The sequence below is a fragment of the Entelurus aequoreus genome, linkage group LG13 (assembly GCF_033978785.1).
Source record: "Entelurus aequoreus isolate RoL-2023_Sb linkage group LG13, RoL_Eaeq_v1.1, whole genome shotgun sequence".
Taxonomy (NCBI): Eukaryota; Metazoa; Chordata; class Actinopteri; order Syngnathiformes; family Syngnathidae; genus Entelurus; species Entelurus aequoreus.
The window spans coordinates 26,981,773-27,008,674 of NC_084743.1; the positions used below are offsets into that span (position 1 = coordinate 26,981,773).

At 38.7% G+C, this 26,902-nt stretch overlaps 1 protein-coding gene across 1 annotated transcript in view; it reads right to left on the reverse strand.

Annotated features, from left to right (window-relative positions):
- The window catches only part of acmsd (aminocarboxymuconate semialdehyde decarboxylase), a 32,242-nt gene extending 15,358 nt beyond the window's left edge, over positions 1 to 16,884 (reverse strand). Inside the window, exons 1-4 of the mRNA XM_062068502.1 lie at positions 16,733 to 16,884; positions 5,343 to 5,387; positions 674 to 770; positions 550 to 599 (exon numbers count right to left, since the gene is read on the reverse strand). Of these exons, the coding sequence (XP_061924486.1) occupies positions 550 to 599; positions 674 to 770; positions 5,343 to 5,387; positions 16,733 to 16,798 (258 nt within the window). The 5' untranslated portion in view covers positions 16,799 to 16,884. The remainder of the gene's footprint in view (positions 1 to 549; positions 600 to 673; positions 771 to 5,342; positions 5,388 to 16,732) is intronic.
- Between the last annotated feature and the right edge of the window lie 10,018 nt (positions 16,885 to 26,902).

The window sequence follows — 26,902 nt, forward strand, 5'->3', positions numbered from 1 at the left end:
AACCCAAATACAGATCAGCAGGTACCAGAAGGTAGGAAAAGTTGCTTTTGCATAATATTGCGAAACAAAACGCCAGATAATATGTCTTACCTTATGCACACACCATAATAATACTCGTATGTTTAATGTGCCGACAATCCATCAAGCGGTGCGGCTTCATAGCTTACCAAAGTCGTACTAAAACATTTTGATATATTCTTGAGCGCCGTGTGTAATGTTCTATATGTTCAATGGAACATATAAAATGTTGGTGTTGTTTACTTGAGTCATATTGCCATCATGTTGCTGTCTACACGTATCTCTTATGTTTGACTGCCATCTACTGATCACACTTATCATTACACCGTGTACCAAATAAAATTGCTTCGAGGTTGGTAAGCAAAACCAGAATTATTTCGTATATTAGGCGCGCCGAGTTATAAGGCGCTCTGTCGAGTTTTGAGGAGAGAAAAAAGGATTTTAAGTGCGCCTTATAGTCCGGAAAATATGGTAGGTGGTGACAAATTGAACGGCTTTTTGTGCAATATAAACCGGATCGGTTCTTCTTACCCAGTAGCTGAACATCACAGGAACAGTGGAAAGGGCTTGAACTGTGACACCTGAACATCACAAACACTACTCAATGCATTCATGAGGCAATTGTTATTGTTGTGTGATATGTCAGAGCATTTACCATATTGGTCCATGTCTCGTATTCTTGTGTCTGCATCCCAGCAGTTCTCTTGTATCACTCGAAACAGCTTACCATCCTTCATCATGTTTGCTTCACCCTGAAATGAATGGGTTTTTTTTTTTCAGTTCAGGAGTTGATGAGCCACATTGGTCACAGCCATCTTTCTCTATCCCCAACAAACTTGGTAGTACTGGTCCAAAGAATTAAAGTTACTTAAGCCTGTATCTAGCTGCCATCTGCTGTAACATGCAGAGTGACTTCTTTGTCGCTTGGGTTTTGGCCTCCATTAATTAAACATGTGCAGATAAATCCAGATATCAATCTGAATTCTGAATCAAAACTATGGGCTGGACTTTCGCTGATATGTTGGATCCACTATGGACTGGACTTTCACAATATTATGTCAGACCCACTCGACATCCATTGCTTTCGGTCTCCCCTAGAGCAGTGGTCCCCAACCTTTTTGTAGCTGCGGACCGGTCAACGCTTGAAAATTTGTCCCGCGGACCGGGTGGGGGGGGGGGGGGGGGGGGGGGAGAATTGTTTTCGTTTTTTTTTTTTCATAAAGAAATACAATCATGTGTGCTTACAGACGGTGTCTCTGCAGACTGTATTGATCTATATTGATATATAATGTATATATTGTGTTTTTTATGTTGATTTAATAAAAAAATAAAAAATAAATATGTATATATATTTTTTTTAGTTCTTGTGCGGCCCGGTACCAAATCGGACCACTGCCCTAGGGGGGGGGGGAGTTACCCACATATGCGGTCCTCTCCAAGGTTTCTCATAGTCATTCACATCGACGTCCCACTGGGGTGAGTTTTTCCTTGCCCTTATGTGGGCTCTGTACCGAGGATGTCGTTGTGGCTTGTGCAGCCCTTTGAGACACTTGTGATTTAGGGCTATATAAATAAACATTGATGGATTGATTGATTGAATAGTATCGATACCAGTGTGGTATCTGTATCGATGGATGCTGGTATGCATAGTTTTCAGTTATGTTTTATGTTTATTTTCACAAAATATGTGTGTGTATTTTGGTGTGTTATTCAAATATATTGTCATATTAACAAACTAAGGAAATACAATCTTGGACACAGGAGGGGCTAAAAGAACCCAACCAAAATTTGTAGCGTTGTCCATCTCTACCCCCAGGCTTTGTGTGGCCCTAAACAAGATTTTGTTTGTGGCCCCATTTTGGTCTTTAATATCCATCCATCCATTTCCTACCGCTTGTCCCTTTTGGGGTCGCGGGGGGTCGTTGGAGCCTATCTCAGCTGCATTCGGGCGGTGTGGCAGGGTACACCCTGGACAAGTCGCCACCTCATATTACTAATTTATTAACATTATTGGCAGCACGGTGGACCAGGGGTTAGTGCATGTGTCTCACAATACGAAGGTCCTGAGTAGTCCTGAGTTCAATCTAGGGCTCTGGATCTTTCTGTGTGGAGTTTGCATGTTCTCCCCGCGACTGCGTGGGTTCCCTCCGGGTACTACGGCTTCCTCCCACCTCCAAAAACATGCACCTGGGGATAGGTTGATTAGCAACACTAAAAAAAATGTTTTTAAAAATGGCCCTAGTGTGTGAATGTGTGTGTGAACGTTGTCTGTCTATCTGTGTTGGCCCTGCGATGAGGTGGCGACTTGTCCAGGGTGTACCCCGCCTTCCGCCGGAATGCAGCTGAGATAGGCTCCAGCACCCCCCGCAACCTCAAAAGGGACAAGCGGTAGAAAATGGATGGATGGACTCTGAAGGGCCCCCACCCCACCTAAACCTATCGTAACTGCCCCTCATACACGAAGTATGTTTGCATGCACTAAAAAACACATTTTTGACTTATATTGGTTGAAACTAGCTTAGAAAACACGTGCAACATGCCGCTTGTAATGTCTCAAAGTCTTTGCTATCACTTTTACCAACATGTTTGCACATATCGTATTTGCTGATGTTGCTCTATTGTTGTTGTTGTTGTTGTTGTTGTTGCGTTTGCTGTTGTTGTTTTTGTGTCTCTGTCTAATCCCCCTCTGGTCCCCACAATTCCCCCCTCTGTCTTCCTTTTTTTCTCTTTCTATCCTCTCCTGCTCCGGCCCGGCTGCATCAAATGATAATATAAATACATGTAATAAAGTCAAATACAAATAAGGCAACAAGAGAAGTATCCTACACTTCTCTTTTGTGAAGTAAATCTGAACAGCCGATATGGGCATCTACATCAACTATATGATTTGCCTGAGAAGCTGGACAAGACAACAACAAAAAAATAAATAAAAAATAAATAAAAAATAAAAAAACTGATACAAAACATATATATGGGTATATCACCATTAGATGGCAGCGTCGACCACAAAACAATTTAAAATAAGTAACAGTCTATAAAAACACAGGGAAATCAATGTCCTCATTTAATCCAGGGTGTTGGTTTATAAATCCAAAGATTCTATGTGGAGTGGACATTTGCCTGACAATACATTTTAACCACATGGTAGCAGCTGACATCTTTTGACTGTTGATACAAACTTGTCTTTGTAAGGGAAACGTTACATTAGATTGTGAAAAAGATTAAAGACATCTGAATCAACTGCCAATGTGTTGCTTAAGCTGATGACCACTGGCTTCCTGTGCACTTAAGATGTGACTTTAAGGTTTTACTACTTACGTATGAAATAGTACACGGTCTAGTTCCATCCTATCTTGCTAATTGTATTGTACCATATGTCCCGGCAAGAAATCTGCATTCAAAGAACTCCGGCTTATTAGTGATTCCCATAGCCCAAAAAAAGTCTGCGGGCTAAAGAGCGTTTTTCATTCGGGCTCCAGTACTCTGGAACTTCCTCCCGGTAACAGTTAGAGATGCTACCTCAGTAGAAGCATTTAAGTCCCATCTTAAAACTCATTTGTATACTCTAGCCCAGTGTTTCTTAACCTATGTTCGATCGAACCCTAGGGGTTCGGTGAGTCGGGCTCAGGGGTTCGGTGGAGGTCAAAACACACCCGACTCATCGTGTAAATAAAAACTTCTCCCTATCGGCGTATTACGGATACGGCAACAGCAGAAGTCAGACTGATTTGCAGGTGTGTAATTTGTGGTGAGTTTATGCACTGTGTTTTATTTGTTCTTTGAACAAGGTAATGTTCATGCACGGCTAATTTTATGCACCATGGTAACACTTTATTATGGGGAACATATTCACCATTAATTAGTTGTTTATTAACCTGCAAATTAATAACATATTGGCTCTTAACTAGTCATTATTAAGTACTTATTCATGCCTTATTCGGCATGGCCTTATTATAACCCTAACCCTCTAACCCTGGCCCTAACCCTCTAACCCTAACCCTAACCAAATAACTCTAATTTAAGTCTTTGTTACTTAGAGTATGTTCCCCTAGTGTCCAAAAAACTCTAAATTAAGTCTTTGTTACTTAGAATATGTTCCCTATACTAAAGTGTTACCAAAAACATACAACTTTGTCTTGAATTTGAATTTTTTTTTTAAATTTTTCACTAAAGAAGGGTTCGGTGAATGCGCATATGAAACTGGTGGGGTTCGGTACCTCCAACAAGGTTAAGAACCACTGCTCTAGCCTTTAAATAGACCCCCTTTTAGACCAGTTGATCTGCCGTTTATTTTATTTTCTGCTCTGGCAGAGGTCCGGTGGCCACGGATGAAGTGCTGGCTGTCCAAAGTCGGGACCCGGGGTGGACCGCTCGCCTGTGCATCGGTTGGGGACATCTCTGCACTGCTGACATGTCTCCGCTCGGGATGGTCTCCTGCTGGCCCCACTATGGACTGGACTCTCACTATTATGTTAGATCCACTATGGACTGGACTTTCACAACATTATGTCAGACCCTCTCGACGTCCACTGCATCCGGGGGGTGGGGGGGGGATGTGTCACCCACATCATTCTCATTGACATCCCACTGGGTTGTGAGTTTTTTCCTTGCCCTTATGTGGGATCTGAACCGAGGATGTCGTTGTGGCTTATGCAGCCCTTTGAGACACTCGTGATTTAGGGCTGTATAAATAAATATTGATTGATTGATTGACCTTGAGAACTGGGTGTCTTATGTTGGCTAAATTCAGACGTGTATCTTTTCGCACTGTTGTGTTGTAGGATTTTAGGGCAAAGCTGAAAAACTGAATGCTGTTTAGACTTAGACTTATACAAACTTTATTGATCCACCTCAGTTACGTAGGATGGTAAGGATAATGCACACAAGGGCACAAAAAGAGGGCGAAAACAAAGGGTATAAAGTAGACTAAAAATGTACAATAATAGCAATATAAAATATAACATTAATGCAATATTTACATATTATATATACAGTATATAATATATGCTGATATATTTTATCATTATGTTATATTATATTTTTATACAACATATAACAAATCCCAATTACCATGTACGGTATTATAGTACCGTATATGTAACAGCTGCAACAAAAAAATAAAGAGCATAAAAAAGAGAGTAGATCCAGCAGAAAATATACATTATAAACAAAGAGAGGTAACATAGAAGGTGTCAGGTAATAGACAGATATCATCTATTGCTGTATGGCGAGTGATTATACAGCTGGATTTAAGATGAATCCTGAGCATTTGTTAAGGTAAGTATTCATTTTTTGAACACACAAAGACAATGGACTTCACTCACCTTGCAGTGATGTTGAAGCTGGACAAAGCCATCGTATCCATACCTCTGAAACACACAAAATGATACATATGCGTGAGGCCTGTATCAATCAAACTTGATCTATATAATAAATAAAAGACAAATGGGTTATACTTGTATAGCGCTTTTCTACCTTCAAGGTACTCAAAGCGCTTTGACAGTATTTCCACATTCACCCATTCACACACAGAAGGCGGGAGCTGCCATGCAAGGCGCTAACCAGCAGCCATCAGGAGCAAGGGTGAAGTGTCTTGCCCAAGGACACAACGGACGTGACTAGGATGGTAGAAGGTGGGGATTGAACCCCAGTAACCAGCAACCCTCCGATTGCTGGCACGGCCACTCTACCAACTTCGCCACGCCACCCCTATATAGCCCTTCTTATGCACAGGCAAGTTGCAACACAATGTGCTTTACACCAGTGGATGAATGAAAATAAAATAAAACACATGTACACAGGCATGCTGTGCTTTAGACCAGTGTTTTTCAACCACTGTGCCGTGAGATACACTCTGGTGTGCCGTGGTAGATTATCTAATTTAACCTATTTTGGGTAAAAAATATTTTTTGCAAACCAGTAATTATAATCTCCAAATGATGTGTTGTTGAGTGTCGGTGCTGTCTAGAGCTGGGCAGAGTAACCGTGTAATACTCTTCCATATCAGTAGATGGCAGCAGGTAGCTAATTGCTTTGTAGATGTCGGATACAGCAGGAGGCAGCATGCAGGTAAAAAGGTATTTAATGCTTGAACCAAAAATAAACAAAAGGAATGTGCCCCTAAGAAAAGGCATTGAAGTTTAGGGAAGGCTATGCAGAACAAAACTAAAACTGAACTGGTTACAAAGTAAACAAAAACAGAATGCTGGACGACAGCAAAGACTTACTGTGGAGCAAAGTTGGCGTCCACAATGTACATCCGAACATGACATGACAATCGACAATGTCCCTACGAAGAAGGATAAAAACAAAGTAGATGCGGGAAATATCGCTCAAATGAAGACATGAAACTGCTACAGGAAAAGACCAACAAAAGAGAAAAAGCCACCAAAATAGGAGCGCAAGACAAGAACTAAAACACTACACACAGGAAAACAGCAAAAAAGTCAAAATAAGTCACGGCGTAATGTGACAGGTCGTGACAGTACACCTACTTTGAGACAAGAGCTATAATGATGCATGCTTGGTTATGGATTAAAGTCATATTCAACAATTGCGACGACTGTTTACTGTCAACTGAGTTTCGTTTTTTAATGATTTCTGCTGGTGGTGTGCCTCCGGATTTTTTCAACTCAAAAAAATGTGCCTTGGCTCAAAAAAGGTTGAAAAACACTGCTTTAGACAATACCAAAACATGGCATGGCACTGAGGAATGAGGAAAAAATAAGAAATGTGCAATCTACTAATAAAAGTTTCAATCAATCAATCAATCAAAATAACTAAAATCTAAAAAATTATATAAAACATTTTAAAATGTATTTTAAAAATAAAATATTGATAATATATTAACAAATAAATAAAAACATACAATAATGAGAATAATAGAAGTAAGCAATAAATTAAATTGAAAACAAAAGACAGATTATGTAGACAGATTATGTGTGGTTTTGTAAAGGACACAGAAATGATAAGGCAGACAACACCTGTACTGTTTTTGTCTCTGCTTCTATCTGAGGCTGAAAACATGATGTTTGCTTTACCAGCTGACTTAAAAAAAAAAATAGAATGCCCCCTGCACTGCAAAAAGTCAGTGTTCATAAACAAGAAAAGAAAATACACAAATTAGGGGTATTTTATTTGAACTACCGTAAGCAAAATTATCGACCAATAGAACAAGAAAATTCGGCTTGTCAAGACTTTCCAAAACAAGTAACATTAGCTAACCTCAATGAACCCCAAAATACCTTAAAATAAGTACATTCTCACTAATAATAAGTGCACTTTTCTTGGTATACATTTTTTTTAGACCTTTTTGCTCAATATGTTGAAAAATATTCTTAAATTAAGAACATGCTAGTGCCATTATCTTGACATAATGTAATGCACTCGGCATCATGATTTGTTTTTTTATGCTTGAAGTAAGAAATTATTACTTTAAAAAAGTAGTTTTAAATAAGTATATTCTCACTAATAACAACTGTACTACTATATGAGTATGTATTTTCTCTTGTTTCATTGAAAATAAAACAGCAAAGTCCATTTGGCTGTCATCTGTTTTAATATGAGACACAATTGTGTCACAGTCATGATTTTTTTTTACATGCTTGAAATAAGAAATTATTACTTTAAAAAAGTAATTTTATATTTGTGAGTGTTGATGACACAGCTTTGCAACAGTTGATATTCTAGTTTCAAGCATGTTTTACTCAATATAGGTCATAAAATCTCAACAACAAGCTGTAATATCTTACTGAGATAATTTAGGACCAAAACCCTTAAAACAAGTAAAACACTCTAACATAAAATCTGCTTGTTGAGAAGAATTATCTTATCAGACAGAAAATAAGCAAATATCACCCTTATTTGAGATATTTAATCTTACTTAGATTTCAGTTTTTGCAGTGTGGTAGTAAAATGGTGATACAACTCCCAACATATACAATACAGGCCAAAAGTTTGGACACACCTTCTCATTTCAATGTGTTTTCTTTATTTTCACAACTATTTACCTTGTCGATTGTCACTGAAGGCATCAAAACTATGACACCTGTGAAGTGAAAACCATTTCAGGTGACTACCTCTTGAAGCTCATCGAGAGAATGCCAAGAGTGTGCAAAGCCGTAATCAGAGCAAAGGGTGGCTAGTTTGAAGAAACTAGAATATAAAACATGTTTTCAGTTATGTCACCTCCTTTTTGTTAAGTACATAACTCCACATGTGTTCATTCATAGTTTTGATGCCTTCAGTGACAATCTACAATGTAAATAGTCATGAAAATAAAGAACACGCATTGAATGAGAAGATGTGTCCAAACTTTTGGCCTGCACTGTGTGTTCATTAAAAAAATATGAAGGCTCTTAAATACACTATTTGATGTACTCAGTGCCACCCCTCCCTGTGGGCGAAACACGTGCTATCATGATCCATGGGGGGCCCGTTTTACATGCGCGATAAACATTTACAGCAAACATTATCCTATCCCATTCCTGCAGCTTTGTCATTGATAAAACTATAATAACACATTCCTCCTGTGGTGCAAAGTGTTAGTGCTGGGCTGGGAATTCTACATACAGTGCAATAGTTACACGTGCAACTTTATGTTTTTATTATGTTAAATGTGCTATTTTGCACTAAAAACATAAATTATTGAACATTTTCGCTCCCGTGAATTTGTTTTGGTACAAACCCCGTTTCCATATGAGTTGGGAAATTGTGTTAGATGTAAATATAAACGGAATACAATGATTTGCAAATCATTTTCAACCCATATTCAGTTGAATATGCTACAAAGACAACATATTTGATGTTCAAACTGATAAACTTTTTTTTTTTTGCAAATAATTATAACTTTCGAATTTGATGCCAGCAACACGTGACAAAGAAGTTGGGAAAGGTGGCAATAAATACTGATAAAGTTGAGGAATGCTCATCAAACACTTATTTGGAACATCCCACAGGTGAACAGGCTAATTGGGAACAGTAGATTCCATGAAATGCTCAGTCATTCACAAACAAGGATGGGGCGAGGGTCACCACTTTGTCAACAAATGCGTGAGCAAATTGTTGAACAGTTTAAGAAAAACAATTCTCAACCACCTATTGCAAGGAATTTAGGGATTTCACCATCTACGGTCCGTAATATCATCAAAGGGTTCAGAGAATCTGGAGAAATCACTGCACGCAAGCAGCTAAGCCCGTGACCTTCGATCCCTCAGGCTGTACTGCATCAACAAGCGACATCAGTGTGTAAAGGATATCACCACATGGGCTCAGGAACACTTCTGAAACCCACTGTCAGTAACTACAGTTGGTCGCTACATCTGTAAGTGCAAGTTAAAACTCTCCTATGCAAGGCGAAAACTGTTTATCAACAACACCCAGAAACGCCGTCGGCTTCGCTGGGCCCGAGCTCATCTAAGATGGACTGATACAAAGTGGAAAAGTGTTCTGTGGTCTGACGAGTCCACATTTCAAATTGTTTTTGGAAACTGTGGACGTCGTGTCCTCCGGACCGAAGAGGAAAAGAACCATCCGGATTGTTATAGGCGCAAAGTTGGAAAGCCAGCATCTGTGATGGTATGGGGGTGTATTAGTGCCCAAGGCATGGGTAACTTACACATCTGTGAAGGCGCCATTAATGCTGAAAGGTACATACAGGTTTTGGAGCAACATATGTTGCCATCCAAGCAACATTATCATAGACGCCCCTGCTTATTTCAGCAAGACAATGCCAGGCCACGTGTTACATCAACGTGGCTTCATAGTAAAAGAGTGCGGGTACTAGACTGGCCTGCCTGTAGTCTCCTCAGTTCCCAAACGTGTACTGAGTATTGTTAAAAGGAAAGGCCATGTAACACAGTGGTGAACATGCCTTTTCCCAACTACTTTGGCACGTGTTGCAGCCATGAAATTCTAAGTTAATTATTATTTGCAAAAAAAAAATTAAGTTTATGAGTTTGAACATCAAATATGTTGTCTTTGTAGTGCATTCAACTGAATATGGGTTGAAAAGGATTTGCAAATCATTGTATTCCGTTTATATTTACATCTAACACAATTTCCCAAATCATATGGAAACGGGGTTTGTACAAAACTTGCATCAAATTGTAATTAAGTTTGACCAAAAGAGTATAAAATAAGTGTGAAAAATGTTTTTATAATGGTAGCAGGGGGCCTTCAAATAAAATTGTGCTTAGGGCCCCAATTTAGCTCTAATTGTAACACATCAAGTCGTTCCCTGCCACATCGCACTTCAAATAATGTGGGGGGTTTCTGTTTTTGTTTGTTTTTTTGCATATTCTACCAAATGTTTGCCATAGTATAAGCATTTTTAAGCAGAAAAATGGCTGAATAAACAAAAAATATCAATACTACAGTAGTATTGGCCACTACAGGAGACTAACCCAATCAGTGTGCGCTGTTCAGTATTGTGGCTACTGATTGGCTCAACCTCAGAGAGCATTGCTCTATTGGATAAGAAGAGTTTGAAGGTTTAAAGCAGTGGTTCTTAACCTTGGTTCGATCGAAACCTAGGGGTTCGGTGAGTCGGGCTCAGGGGTTCGGCGGAGGTCAAGACACACCCAACTCATCGTGTAAATACAAACTTCTCCCTATCGGCGTATTACGAATACGGCAACAGCTGACTGGTTTGCAGGTGTGTAATTTGTTGTGAGTTTATGCACTGTGTAGGTTTTGTTCTTTGAACAAGATGATGTTCATGCACGGTTCATTTTATGCACCAGTAAAAAAACATGGTAACACTTTAGTATGGGGAACATATTCACCATTAATTAGTTGCTTATTAACATGCAAATTAGTAACATATTGGCTCTTAACTAGTCATTATTAAGTACTTATTAATGCCTTATTCGGCATGTCCTTATTATAACCCTAACCCTCTAACCCTGACCCTTACCCTAACCCTAACCAAATAACTCTAAATTAAGTCTTTATTACTTAGAATATGTTCCCCTAGCGTCCAAATAACTCTAAATTAAGTCTTTGTTACTTAGAATATGTTCCCCATACTAAAGTGTTACCAAAAACATACAACTTTGTCTTGTATTTGAAAAAAAAAACACTTTATTTTTCACTAAAGAAGGGTTCGGTGAATGCGCATATGAAACTGGTGGGGTTCGGTACCTCCAACAAGGTTAAGAACCACTGGTTTAAAGGGTGTTATTTCATATCTAGAGGGCTTTCCTAATGTTAATTAAAATATCTAAAAGGTTTTAACGTAATCAAATATATACCGCACTGCCGATGAATGGTCTATTTTCGATCTGTTTTCATATATAAGGCGCACCGGATTATAGGGCGCATTAAAGGAGTCATATTATTATTAATTTTTTCTAAAATGAAAACACCTCCTTGTGGTCTACATAACATGTAATGGTGGTTCTTTGGTCAAAATGTTGCATATATTTTGTTTTACAGATCATCTTCAAGCCGCTTTCTGACAGTCGCTTCTGGATGCGCCGTTTTGTGGGCGGTCTTATTTACGTGGCTCACCTTCGACACCGTCTTCTCCCCGTCATCTTTGTGCAAGGACGGGGGTGGAAGAAGTGTCAATAGATGGAGCTAACTGTTTTAATGACATTCAGACTTTACTTAAATCAATAACGGAGCAGCATCTCCTCATCCGGAAACAACAACAACGCCGGAAATGTGTGCCGTGAAAAACCGTCCAACCGGAACTCTAATAACTAAAGTTCCTTAGGTGAATAACGTAAACTCACTACACCAGTATGTTTTAGTGCTTTCATGACGAGTTTACCGACAGATATAAGTAAGAACTTTACGCTACTTTATATTAGAAATGGCAACAGCCGAGGATGAATGTCCCATAACAAGAAGATAGAGAAAAAGTAGAAGCTTATGGACTACGGGGTCGGCACGGACTACAAAGGCGGATGCGCGCAATTTTTCAGGATTTATGCAGATCCCAAATACAGATCAGCAGGTACCAGAAGGTAAGAAAAGTTGCTTTTGCATAATATTGCGAAACAAAACGCCAGCTAATGTGTCTTACCTTATACACACACCATACTAATACTTGTATGTTGAAGCACATCATAGCTTACCAAATGTCAAGACATAGACTATGACGACGCAAATTACTGCGTGGTTTGCTTTCCCTGGGTGCAAAACGACTGGACCGGACAAGGCTTGCAGGTAAAGACATGTTTAATTTCTATCAAAAGAATAAACAAAAGGCGCGCACAAGGCGGAGATACAAACTAGACGCAGGGAACAAAACGTAAACACTTAGCGTGAAACTATGGACATGACTAAACAAAAAGCTTTAACTATGAAAACGAGCAGCATGAACTGTGGTATCGCATGACATAAGCAAGACTTACTGTGGCAAGAAAAGCGCATGTACAGAGCATGGAAAGATCATCAGAGTAACAGGGGTAATGTCGCCAGGATGACCAACTAAAGAGGACAGGCTTAAATAGTAGTGACATGATTAACACAGGTGCGTGAGTCCAAAACGTGAAACAGGTGAAACTAATAAGTTATCATGGAAACAAAACAAACAAGAGCGCACAAACAGGAACTAAAAAGAGTCCAAAAACCAAACAGAACATAGCCAAACAAAACATGATCAAAAGACATGACACCAAAGTCGTACTAAAACATTTTGATAGATTTTTGAGCGCCGTGTGTAATGTTCAATATTTTCAATGGAACATATAAAATGTCGGTGTTGTTTACTAGAGTCATATTGCCACCATATTGCAGTCTACACGTATATTTTATGTTTGACTGCCATCTACTGGTCACACTTATCATTACACCATGTACCAAATAAAATCGCTTCGAAGTTGGTAAGCAAAACCAGAATTATTCCATACATTAGGCACACCGGGTTGTAAGGCGCACTGTCGAGTTTTGAGAAAAAAAAAGGATTTTAAGTGCATCTTATAGTCCGGAAAATACGGTAATACATAAATATTTGAAGAATATTTAATTTATAATTCATCAATTAACGACTGTAGTTGCATATTACTCACAGATACAAAGTATCCGAAGCAAACGAGTAAGAAAGTATCCAATTACAAACGTGTACGCATCCCTTCAACTTCCTGGATTATTAAGACCACTATATGTCGCCAAAACACAAATGAACACTTCAAAAGCATAAAAAGTGTTTTCAGAACTACCATTGTGGGCTCAGATCCCGGGATGTCGTTGTGGTTTGTGATTAGGAGCTATAGAAAAAAAATGGTTGATTGATTGATTGTTCTCGAAGTAATTTCTCTTGAGCAAAACCTTTTCTAACATTCCACACTACAAAATAATAAAAGGATGTACTATGAGTCCTGCTGATATCCTATCAGGTAAATATCGGTATCGGCCAACACTCAAGGCTCCAATATTGGAAAAAGTCGGTACACCCCTAGTAAAAATCGTTTCACATCAATAAAAAAGTGTGGCATTTTTTTTCAAATGGATGTCGGGGGCCCTTAAAATACATTCTGCCAGGGGCCCCGAATTAGCCTGGGGCAGCCACTAATGTACCGCATACAAAAGTGTGCCATTATTACAAAGAAAACTTTAAACAGTGACAACAAATTACAAGTTGATGCAATCTTATTGAAGAAAATATGTCCCAAAACAGTGAAATTGTTGGGCAACTTTTTAAAAAAGCTGCAGCCAAATCAGGCATTTTAGGCAGCGACAAGCACACAAAAAGCAGGGGTGACTAATTGTCTGTTTATGTGAAGGGATAGGCTCCAGCTCACCAAATGACAACAAATGGTATAGAAAATGGATGGTTAAAGTACACTTGATTAAAATAATGGCAATTGCTGTGCATAAACATAATGAAATAAAGGATAAAAGAGGAAAAAATAAATACCATTCCTTTCTTTCCAGCAATAAACTTGAGCAATCATTAGCCAAAGCCAAGTAGAGCCTGTCCTCCATATTGGTTAAAGTTCAACCATTTAAAGACAACACTGATGTATGGAGTGAGCTGTCTTGTTAAAGGCCTACTGAAACCCACTACTACCGACCACGCAGTCTGATAGTTTATATATCAATGATGAAATCTTAACATCGCAACACATGCCAATACGGCCGGATAAACTTAGTAAAGTGCAATTTTAAGTTTCCCGGGAAACTTCCAGTTGAAAACGTCTAGGTATGATGACGTTTGCGCGTGACGTCAATGGTTGAAGCGGAAGTATTGGGACACATTGTATCCCAATACAAACAGCTCTGTTTTCATCGCAAAATTCCACAGTATTCTGGACATCTATGTTGGTGAATCTTTTGCAATTTGTTTAATGAACAATGAAGACTGCAAAGAAGAAAGCTGTAGGTGGGATCGGTGTATTAGCGGCTGGCTGCAGCAACACAAACAGGAGGACTTTGAGTTGGATAGCAGACGTGCTATCCGACGCTAGCCGCCGACCGCATCGATGATCGGGTGAAGTCCTTTGTCGCGCCGTCGATCGCTGGAACGCAGGTGAGAACGGGTGTTGATGAGCAGATGAGGGCTGGCGTAGTTGGATAGCTAATATTTTTAGCATATCTCTGTCGAGGTCCTGTAGCTAAGTTAGCTTCAATGGCGTCGTTAGCAACAGCATTGCTAGGCTTCGCCAGGCGGTACAGCATTAACCGTGTGGTTACAGGTCCAGAGTTTGGTAGTATTGTTGATCTTCTGTCTATCCTTCCAGTCAGGGGCTTATTTCTTTTGTTTCTATCTGCATTTAAGCATGATGCTATCACGTTAGCTCCGTAGCTAAAGTGCTTCGCCGATGAATTGTCGTGGAGATAAAAGTCACTGTGAATGTCCATTTCGCGTTCTCGACTCTCATTTTCAAGATGATATAGTATCCGAGGTGGTTTAAAATACAAATCCGTGATCCACAATAGAAAAAGGAGAAAGTGTGGAATCCAATGAGCCCTTGCACCTAAGTTACGGTCAGAGCAAAAAAAGATACGTCCTGCACTGCACTCTAGTCCTTCACTCTCACGTTCCTCATCCACAAATCTTTCATCCTCGCTCAAAATAATGGGGTAATCGTCGCTTTCTCGGTCCGAATCGCTCTCGCTGCTGGTGTAAACAATGGGGAAATGTGAGGAGCCCTTCAACCTGCGACGTCACGCTACTTCCAGTACAGGCAAGGCTTTTTTTTATCAGCGACCAAAAGTTGCGAACTTTATCGTCGATGTTCTCTACTAAATCCTTTCAGCAAAAATATGGCAATATCGCGAAATGATCAAGTATGACACATAGAATGGATCTGCTATCCCCGTTTAAATAAGAAAAATTCATTTCAGTGGGCCTTTAAGACTCCACTGGGGATGGTCTGGATACATTTTGATGTCCTTAAGACGAGGACCAACACAAAACCTCCCCCTATATTTTGTGGCGTACGTCAGGTATATATACTTGGACCAAAAGTGTTCAATCTCAATATAAACGACATTTGTAAAGTTACAAAAGACTTAAAGTTATTTGCAGATGATACAACTGCGTTTTTGTTCTGGAGAGAACACACAGAAGATAATGCAAATAATAACAGAAGAAATGAACAAATTAAAAAGATGGTTTGACAAAAACAGACTATCTTTGAATCTCAGTAAAACTAAAATAATGCTATTTTGTAATAGTAGAAGGAAAAGTCAAACATAATTACAAATAGACGGAGTAGATATTGAAAGGGTAAAAGAAAACACATTTTTTTGGGTGTAATAATAGATGATAAAATGAACTGGAAACCTGATGTAAAGAATATACAACATAAAGCAGCAAGAAACACGTCAATAATGAATAAAGCAAAACATGTTTTGGACCAAAAATCCCTTCATATTCTCTACTGCTCACTAGTGTTACCATATCTGACTTATTGTGTAGAAATATGGGGAAACAACTAAAAATGTGTGTTTCATTCACTAACTGTGTTACAAAAAATATCAATTAGAAACATACATAATGTTGTATATGGAGCACATACAAACCCTTTATTTATTGAATCGCAAATATTACAATTCAACAATTTGGTGCATTTGTAAACAGCTACAATGATGTATAAAGCAAACTACAACCTGCTACCCAAGAATGTACAACAATTCTTCTCAGCAAAAGAAGAGAAATGTAATCTTGGAGGAACATCTAATTTAAAACATTTGCATGCACGTACAACACTTAAAACCTTTAGCATGTCAGTATGTGAAATTCAATTATGGAATGGATTAACCAAAGAAATCAAACAAAGCACCAGTATTATTCAGTTTAAGAGACTGTTCAAACTACAAATGTTCACAAAGTACACAGAACAATAATTATGATGAACATCTTGAACCCCTTTTTTATTTATTCACTTATTCATTTTTTTTTTTAGATAAAGATTATTTATGTATTTAATATTTGTTTACTTACTATAGTATATTATTTATTTATTCACTATTCTGTAACAGAGAACAAGGAAATGGGATAAAATTGCTATGGTGTGAAAAGGGGTAGGATTAAATAAGTTCAGCTTCTTCCTACTCGTTTTCGGACGTGCTGTAATGAAACAACTGGAAATACGTGATGCATTACATTGTGTCGAATGCGTGTTCGAATCAAACTGAAACTGAACTGAACTGAAAGATACTTTTATAACTGCACCACATGCCAGAGTCTAAACCATGGACGATGTGACTTTCACCTTACTGCCGCATACAGTTTTCCTTCCACGATGTGTTTGCCTACCTCCTTCAAATTGGGCCATTCCTTTGGTAAAATATGATTATGTATATCAACCTTCATCCTTTTCATTGATCCAGAGACGTGTGGAGGTCCGTCTATTGAGGAAATCCGGCAAAGTCTCTCGACTTGAAAGCAATGACCGTCAGGTGAAGAACTGCTGCTGCCACACACCCTGTCATTTATTAACTATGCTCAGAACCGTGCGGTAATCCCAATGAACTACTCTATTCCTTTGTGGTTATTCGTTACTCCATAACTAGATTAAATCAAATCAAACTACACTACCGTTCAAAAGTTTGGGGTCACCCAAACAGTTTTGTGGAATAGCCTTCATTTCTAAGAACAAGAATAGACTGTCGAGTTTCAGATGAAAGTTCTCTTTTTCTGGCCATTTTGAGCGTTTAATTGACCCCACAAATGTGATGCTCCAGAAACTCAATCTGCTCAAAGGAAGGTAAGTTTTGTAGCTTCTGTAACGAGCTAAACTGTTTTCAGATGTGTTAACATGATTGCACAAGGGTTTTCTAATCATCAATTAGCCTTCTGAGCCAATGAGCAAACACATTGTACCATTAGAACACTGGAGTGATAGTTGCTGGAAATGGGCCTCTATACACCTATGTAGATATTGCACCAAAAACCAGACATTTGCAGCTAGAATAGTCATTTACCACAATAGCAATGTATAGAGTGTATTTCTTTAAAGTTAAGACTAGTTTAAAGTTATCTTCATTGAAAAGTACAGTGCTTTTCCTTCAAAAATAAGGACATTTCAATGTGACCCCAAACTTTTGAACGGTAGTGTATATTAAAACCACACTTTTCCCATTTGAAACAATTGCAATGCAAAGTGCTTTGCAGACTTAAAAACAATGACCCGATGACCCACCTGCCCCCATTCATATCACCAAATAGTGGGGCGAGCCCCCTTGGGAGGGCTTGGAGCGATGCCAGGGGGGGGGGGGGGGGGGAGAGTGTGACCTTGGGGAACATGCTTTTTTTGCCAGAATATGATGAAGCGTATGACGGCAAGAGAGGAGGAAAGTCCGGTGTGTAGTTTCTTTTAATGTTAATAAGCTTACAATGTTATGCAGTGGTATGGTTATAACGATTTTATAGACAAATTACCGTATTTTCCGGACCATAGTGCACACGAGCTTATAAGGCGTACTGCCAATGAGCGGGTCTAGTCAGGTCTATTTTTATACAAAAGGCGCATAAAAGGGGTCATTTATATATATTTTTTCTGAATGTAAAACACTTCCTTGTGGTCTACATAACATGTAATGGTGGTTCTTTGGTCAAAATGTTGCATAGAATATGTTTTACAGATCATCTTCAAGCCGCTTTCTGACAGTCCCTTCAGGATGCGCCGTTTTGTGGGCGGTATTATTTACGTGGCTCACCTTCGGCAGCGTCTTTTCTCAGTCATCTTTGTTGTAGCGGTGTAGCGTGCAAGGACGGGTGTGGAAGAAGTGTCAAAAGATGGAGCTAACTGTTTTAATGACATTCAGACTTGACTTAAAGTACCAATGATTGTCACACACACACTAGGTGTGGCGAAATTATTCTCTGCATTTGACCCATCACCCTTGACCACCCCCTGGGAGGTGAGGGGAGTAGTGAGCAGCAGCGGTGGCCGCGCCCAGGAATCATTTTTGGTGATTTAACCCCCAATTCCAACCCTTGATGCTGAGTGCCAAGCAGGGAGGTAACGGGTCCCATTTTTATAGTCTTTGGTGTGACTCGGCCGGCGTTTGAACTCACGACCTACCGATCTCAGGGCGGACACTCTAACCACTAGGCCACTGAGTAGGTTTAAATCATTAACGGAGCAGCATCTACTCATCCGTGGCTCACTAGTGCAACAACAACGCCGGAAATGTGTTCCGTGAAAAACCGTCCGACCGGAACTCTCTAATAACTAAAGTTCCTTGGGTGAATAATGTAAACTCACTACACCGGTATGTTTTAGCGCTTTCAATTCAATTCAATTCAATTCAATTATTTATTTATTTCGTACTTGGATGTGTACATTTCAACAACATTTCAACAATCTCACATACCTTACTGCATTCAATACACAGCCATGTCGAAAAGGAACAGGATGAAGAAAATCTTATATTTCCTGCCCCTTCGCACAAAAGAGTATGGGGAGTATACTGACAGATATAAGTAAGAACTTTACACTACTTTATATTAGAAATGGCAACAGCGGAGGATGAACGTCCCATAACCAGTGTTGGGTTAGTTACTGAAAACCAGTAACTAGTTACAGTTACTAGTTACTTTATTTCAAAAGTAACTCAGTTACTAACTCATTTACTTACACCAAAAAGTAATGAGTTACTGTGAAAAGTAACTATTTAGTTCCTTTTTTTTTTCTCTTTTTTTTTTTAAGGCTCCCATTAATGCCCTTTTAGCCTTCATTTCAGTACTGTTATTGCACTGGAGAATAATACAATCTGTTGATCAACCTGACATGCATTTGCATCACTGAACTCAGAAAGCAATGTGGTCTACATACAACACACAAAGACAAAGATGTGTTTCAAAGGGCCAATTTATTTCAGGCCAGAACAAATTGACAAAACTATTTTAAATAGCTGCAACATAATGGCACTTTAACTTTAACTTGAAGTAGATAGGATCTTTGATCCAAGACACAACTTACATTTAACTAAAATTGTATTTTCTTTGTGCTCGACACAATAAAAGTATTGAGAATGTCTCCATGTTAAGAAACTCGACTTCTGGCTTCACCATGATGTCTTGTTAGTTGTTATGAGAGTAGCGTATGTGTGTGTGTGGGTGTGGCCCTTCAAGATATGACAGCATGTGAGGTGAGTGACGTCAGTGAGTGAGTGGGCGAGGGAGGTGAGGGAACGGCGACAGTGAGTGCTAAGAAAAGTAGCTTTTGCATGATATTGCGAAACACAATGCCAGATAATATGTTTTACCTTATACACACACCATAATAATAGTCGTATGTTGAAGCACAGTACAATACATCAGGCGGTGCGGCTTCATAGCTTACCAAAGTAGTACTAAAACATTTTGATTGATTTTTGAGCACCGTGTGCAATGTTCTATATTTTCAATGGAAGATATAACATTTTGGTGTTGTTTACTTGAGTCATATTGCAGTCTACACATATCTCTTATGTGTGACTGTCATCATATTGCAGTCTACACGTATTTCTTATGTGTGACTGCCATCTACTGGTCACACTTATCATTTCACCATGTACCAAATCAAATAGCTTCTAGGTCGGTAAGCACAACCAGAATTATTCCGTACATTAGGCGCACCGGGTTATAAAGCGCATTGTCGAGTTTTGAGAAAAGGAAAGTATTTTAAGTGCGCCTTATAGTCCGAAAAATACAGTACACTATTTATAGTCACGGTGGAGAAAGGAAGGGGGCACAAAATATAAATTTTTCCTGGGGGAAAGAAAATATTTGAGAAGCACTGCCATACATACACAAGCATGAAAAAACACACATGAAGGCTTGGCTGAGTACAGAGGAGCCAGGTGAAGAAACACTGTCACAGGAGCCTCACAGGCCTCAGGGCCAATGACTAAAACTGTGGTTTTGTCCTGGTTAAGCTATGAAAAGTTATCTGCCATATATGCTTTAATAAAAAAAATGTATGTAAAGAGAGTATAATTTGGTGTTTTGTCAACAGGAGACTTGGATATGTACAGCTGTGTCTCGTCAGCATAACCTTTGTTATTTTTTGTTGTTTCAGTTCATTTCGAACATACATATTTCCATTTTCTCATTACAACATGTCTGAAGAGGTGTAGGAAGACGTCGAGCCTATTTAATCCACTTCCACTTCACAGTAATTACTAAAACATTTGTTTACTCCCTGTTCTCTATTTGTAACACAATTTAAATCAATGATAATACATTTAACAGTTCTCATAAATAAATAGTTACGCAAGTTGTGATTCACATGATGAGGTGAAGAAGAATATCTCAGTTTGAATAAAGCTCAGAGTGTTTATCGGGATTCTTCTTCTTTGTACTTGTTAAACACTGAGTTTGAACTGGTTCATATAGTACTTTGTTTTACTTTGCTTAATCCATTCAATAATTTCATTCCACATACTGCTCGGCTAAACGTCTTAAGTGTTGTAAGGGCATATAAATGTTTCAAGTTAGATTTTTTTCCAAGGTTATATTTCTCCGTTTTGTTTAGAATAATTGGTGTACATTCAATGGAAATGAATTTAAATTCTCCGAAGTACACTGCCAAGTGGAAGTATGTAAATATTAAACAGAACAGGACCTAAAAAAAGACCGTTGAGGGACACTACTTGTAATTGTATGGGTATTTGAGAAGCGTGTACACATACTGTACTTACTTACCAAGAATGTTTTATGTCTGAGCGATTTGAAGTGAACCACTTGTGGACAGTACCAGAAAGGTTCGCCAGGTGTTTCAGTCTATTTGAAAGACTTAAGTGATTCGTATCAAATTGTCCAGTAACACCAAGAACTTTTTGAGAGTCAGCACTCAGATCATTAATTATCTCTAAACGTGGACGTCTGTGTACTGTGGCAGAGTCTAACAGCTCCACAAATTAATCGTTGCAGACTCAAACAGAAAGTTACAAATGTGAGTTTGAAGCAAAATGAATGAACATTTTACACTAAAATATATACAATACATTTTATATAGATCACAAAGATGTTTGTTAATTGTAGATTACAATCACCGTAGGTACAGTTTAATCCTCAGGAGTAGAGATGTCCGATAATATCGACCTGCCGATATTATCGGCCGATAAATGCTTTAAAATGTAATATCGGAAATTATCGGTATCGGTTTCAAGAAGCAAAATTAATGATTTTTTAAAACGCAGCTGTACTGAGCGTTACATATCCAGTAAAACACGGACGTATACTCTGGACTGAAGCTGTGTGCCTTCATTGTTTTTGTAGCTGTTGTTTTGAGGCATGTTTTAAAAAATATAAAAATAATGCACTTTGTGAAACTCAAAGTATAGTATTTCCCATAGTTGTAATGGGTATCAGGATTATCTCAGGGAGAGCATGTCCCACATTCCAAGCTGCTGTTTTGAGGCATGTTAAAAAAAATAATGCACTTTGTGACTTCAATAATAAATATGGTAGTGCCATGTTGGCATTTTTTTCCATAACTGGAGTTGAAGTTGTTCTCTTATTTTGGAAAAACTTGTTTTTGATTGATTGATTGAAACTTGTATTAGTAGATTGCACAGTACAGTACATATTCCGTACAATTGACCACTAAATAGTAACACCCGAATAAGTTTTTCAACTTGTTTAAGTCGGGGTCCACGTTAATCAATTCATGGTAAAGTTACTTTGTTTAATGCATCACAACAAAATTAGGCATAATAATGTGTTAATTCCACGACTGTATATATCGGTATCGGTTGATATCGGAATCGGTAATTAAGAGTTGGACAATATCGGAATATCGGATATCGGCAAAAAAGCCATTATCGGTCACCTCTACTCAGAAGACATTCGATTTTAATTATCTTCAACGACAAACAGGACATAACAGTCATTTAGTTTTTGAGGAGCATAAAAACATTTTTGGATTATTATTTTTATTATTTTTTTGATGAAAATAAAAAAAATTCACAAAAAAAGAATTCTCCAAAAATTTTTTGGGGATGAGTCATGATTAATTACAAGTGATTATTTGGTTACATAAATTAAATTTGCCAGGTTCAAATGAGTTAAGTAACTATTATGCAAATGTGTACTTATTGACAACTGTGACATCATTTGCTCAAAAGGCCTTCAAAGGGTTAAAATTAGGTCTGGCAAAATTAACGAGTTACCTCATGTGATTAATCAAAAAAAATTATCGCATTAATCGTGTACACACATACAAGCTATACGGTCAGTGATCATATCAATGCATACGCCAGTACAAAAATGGTGTGCACTCTGGCAAATTCCACTCCAAAATGCAGCCTGAAAGAACTTATATAAAATATATAAAAAATAAAACTGTTTTGTGCAAATAAATGACATTTCTTGTATGACATTCAGAGAACAAAATTGCATTTGTATATAAATATTGTGGCCTTTTCTGATGCTAATTACAATTATGCAACCGAGTAATCACCTGTGATTAATCATTATTAATTAAAATCACAGACAAAACGAGACAAAGAAGGAGTGGCATAAAACACGTCTTTTTGTGGCAGCATCAGAGAAAGTTGTACATGTAAACAAACTACAATGAGTTTAACGATCGCTGAAATTAGTAGGACAAAACGCTGCTTGCCAAAAAAAAAAAAATAGTACATTGTATGTTTTTTTTTGTTCAGGGCTGAAGTTGAGCGATTTAAGCAAAGATAGCAAAAAAAAATTTAAAAAAATCTGCAATGTTTTTATGCCTTTTGAAAAATGAAGGACTTTTATGTCCTGTTCAGCTTTTGTGCAATGTTGAATAATCGCCAGTGTATTGTACACCCCTGAAAGAATTTGACATTGACAATTTAAATTTAACATGAAAAAAACCCTGGTAGGAAAAATCATGTTTCATGGAAAAAACAACAACATTTATGGCCAAATATACTACAAAAAATTAAAGTCAGCCTTTATCCAATGAGGGTTCAGGACGATAACAGATGTGTTTGTGTGGACATGGCTTAAATCAGACCAGTATCCTATTTCTTCAGTCAATATTTCATCATGTCAGTGTTTTGTTGACACATTTTCTCGGCGCTTGCATGTTCCACTGATGCCGAAAGAGCCCAGATTTTGACCTTCTTTGTACACCTCTACTAAAGACCAAGTCTATGGTCCTGCGGCCGACAGACAAATTGTGGTAGCTTCGGGTCTTGAGGACGTTGCAACATCACCACTGCACTGACCTGGGTGCAGTTTTATTAGAGGATATGTGGCAACTGTAACTGTAATCTTGCAGCACAATAGGTATAGTGCAGGGGTCGGCAACCCAAAATGTTGAAAGAGCCATATTGGACCAAAAATACAAAAAAAAATCTGTCTGGAGCAGCAAAAAAATTAAAAGCCTTATTTAAGTGTTCTAATGAAGGCAACACATGATGTAAGTGTCTATATTAGCTATATTAGCCTACTATCAAAGGCTGACACAAATCTTCGTTGACAGAAATGTTGTATTTTAAATTTTATTCTACACATTTTTGCAACATTGGAAATCATTAGTAGAATGGAGGCTTCTCACAGGATGAGATAACTTCTGGAAATTACTGGCTCAGAATGGCAAAAGGTATAGATGTGTGTGTCCAAGTTTAAGGAAACGGCAGGCTGTCTTCTTCTAATGGATGCATTACAATCTTTGCATGCTGGGTAACGTTTGCTGTGGTCTGGAACAACATGGCACACAAAGAACTATCAGAAATGCAGCCAATATTACATACAGATAATGTGTCATGAGACATGCAAATATAAATTAAAACACAGAGGACATAAGTAAAGAAAATTCAACTATCTCAAATATACCTACAAACGAGGCATAATGATGCAATGTGTACATACAGCTAGCCTAAATAGCATCTTAGCATTGGTTAGCTTGCAGTCATGGATTGACCAAATATGCCTGATAAGCACTCCAGCAAATCAATAAAATCAACAAAGCTCACCTTTGTGCATTGACGCACAGCATAAAACGTTTGGTGGACAAAATGAGACAAAGAAGGAGTGGCATAAAACACGTCTTTCTGTGGCAGCATCGGAGAAAGTTGTACATGTAAACAAACCACGATGAGTTCAAGGATCGCTGAAATTAGTAGGACAAAACGCTGCTTGCCAAATACTCTCATCAGTGAAGCATGTTTAATAGAAACTGTGGGATTTCTATCAATTAAAAAGGTTTGTATAATGTTTGTCCTTCTACAGACTATATTTTAAAACAAAACTTTTTTTTTTTCTTCATCTTTTTCAATTTTCACACATCTCTGAAAGAGGTCCAGGGAGCCACTAAGACGGCGCTAAAGATCCGTATCTAGAGCCGCGGGTTGCTGAACCCCGGTATAGTGGTACCTCAACCTACGAGCGCATTTAATTCCACGACCCGGCTGGTAACTCGGAATACTCGTATCTTAAAGCAGCCCCACACATTGAATTACGCCACCATTTTAAAATGTAACATGCCTTTTAAAACAAAACAAACAAACTTTTAGATAAGAAATGAAGAAACATTAGTAGTTTAGTAGGGGAAAAAAATCCTATGGCCCCATTCCTGTGTGGATCTCCAGTGGGTCTACATAACATGTAATGGTGATGTTTTGTTTTGCAAATCATCTTCCAGCCGCTTTCTGACTGTCTCTTCGGAATGTGTAAATAATCAAATGTAATTGTTCTTATGCTTTCTGAGCTCACTATGTTCACTGCTCGCTGTACATATCTTTCGAAGTCAGACCTACACTGTTTCAATGTCCATTTCTCAGATTATATAATTGTTGATGACTGAAGTGCTGATATCAACCAAACCTAACCCCCCGACCCAACCCCCTCTACATGACACCCCCAACCCCCCCCCCCCCCCCGGCGTGTAAATAATGTAAATAATTCAATGTATATACTCTGATGATTAACTTGTGTGATGACTGTATTATGCTGATAGTATATATTTGTACCATGAATTGACTAAAGTGGACCCCGACTTAAACAAGTTGAAAAACTTATTCGGGTGTTACCATTTAGTGGTCAATTGTACGGAATATGTACTGTACTGTGCAATCTACCAATAAAAGTTTCAATCAATCAATCAATCATATGTGCCGTTTTGTGGGCGGACTTAATTACGAGCCAAAGTCTTAATCCAGACCAAGCCTCCTTTGGCCATGTAGTTTTGAACGCTTGACAGGTATAGGTTAAAACAATACGCTACTTTGTATTAGAAGTGGAAACAGCGGAGGATTTTAGCATGCATGTGTATGCATCAATCAATCAATCAATCAATCAATGTTTATTTATATAGCCCTAAATCACAAAAGTCTCAAAGGCTGCACAAGCCACAACGACATCCTCGGCACAGAGCCCACACAAGGGACGTCGATGTGAATGACTATGAGAAACCTTGGAGGGGACCGCATATGTGGGTAACCCCCCCTCTAAGTACAGTCCCTAGTGGATCCACATAACAGTGAGAGTCCAGTCCATAGTGGGGCCAGCAAGAGACCATCTCGAGCGGAGACAGGTCAGTAGCGCAGAGACGTCCCCAACCGATGCACAGGCGAGCGGTCCACCCCGGGTCCCGACTTTGGACAGCCAGCATCTCATCCATGGTCACCGGAACCGGAATAACCCGGCGAGGGGGCAAAGGAGAAAAGAAAACGGCAGATCAACTGGTCTAAAAAAAGGGGGGTCTATTTAAAGGCTAGAGTATACAAATTAGTTTTAAGATGGGACTTAAATGCTTCTACTGAGGTAGCATCTCTAACTTTTACCGGGAGGGCATTCCATAGTACTGGAGCCCGAACAGAAAACGCTCTGTAGCCCGCAGACTTTTTTTGGGCTCTGGGAATCACTAATAAGCCGGAGTTCTTTGAACGCAGATTTCTTGCCGGGACATATGGTACAATACAGTCAGCAAGATAGGATGGAGCTAGACCGTGTAGTATTTTATACGTAAGTAGTAAAACCTTAAAGTCGCATCTTAAGTGCACAGGAAGCCAGTGCAGGTGAGCCAGTATAGGCGTAATATGATCAAACTTTCTTGTTCTTGTCAAAAGTCTAGCAGCCGCATTTTGTACCAACTGTAATCTTTTAATGCTAGACATAGGGAGACCCGAAAATAATACGTTACAGTAATCGAGACGAGACGTAACGAACGCATGAATAATGATCTCAGCGTCGTGTGTAAACCTCTGCCATATTTGTAGATATCCGCTGAAGTCTAAGGCAAAATACGTCACGACAGTCTCAAATTCTTAACGACTTGTTAGGAGAAAGTTTTGAAAAAGACAAGATTGTCCCGACCTGTCGACTCATTCCCATACTTCCTTAGTTTCTGTATTTACTTCCTTCTCAGTGGTTTTATTGTAGTTACTTTTCCTGTTTGGCTCCACCACTTTGGCCTGAGCACTGTTTCCCTCACCTGCCTCTGATTAGCGATCAGGAGATCCACCTGCTTCTGATTGCTAATTAGAGCGTTATATATGCCAGCCT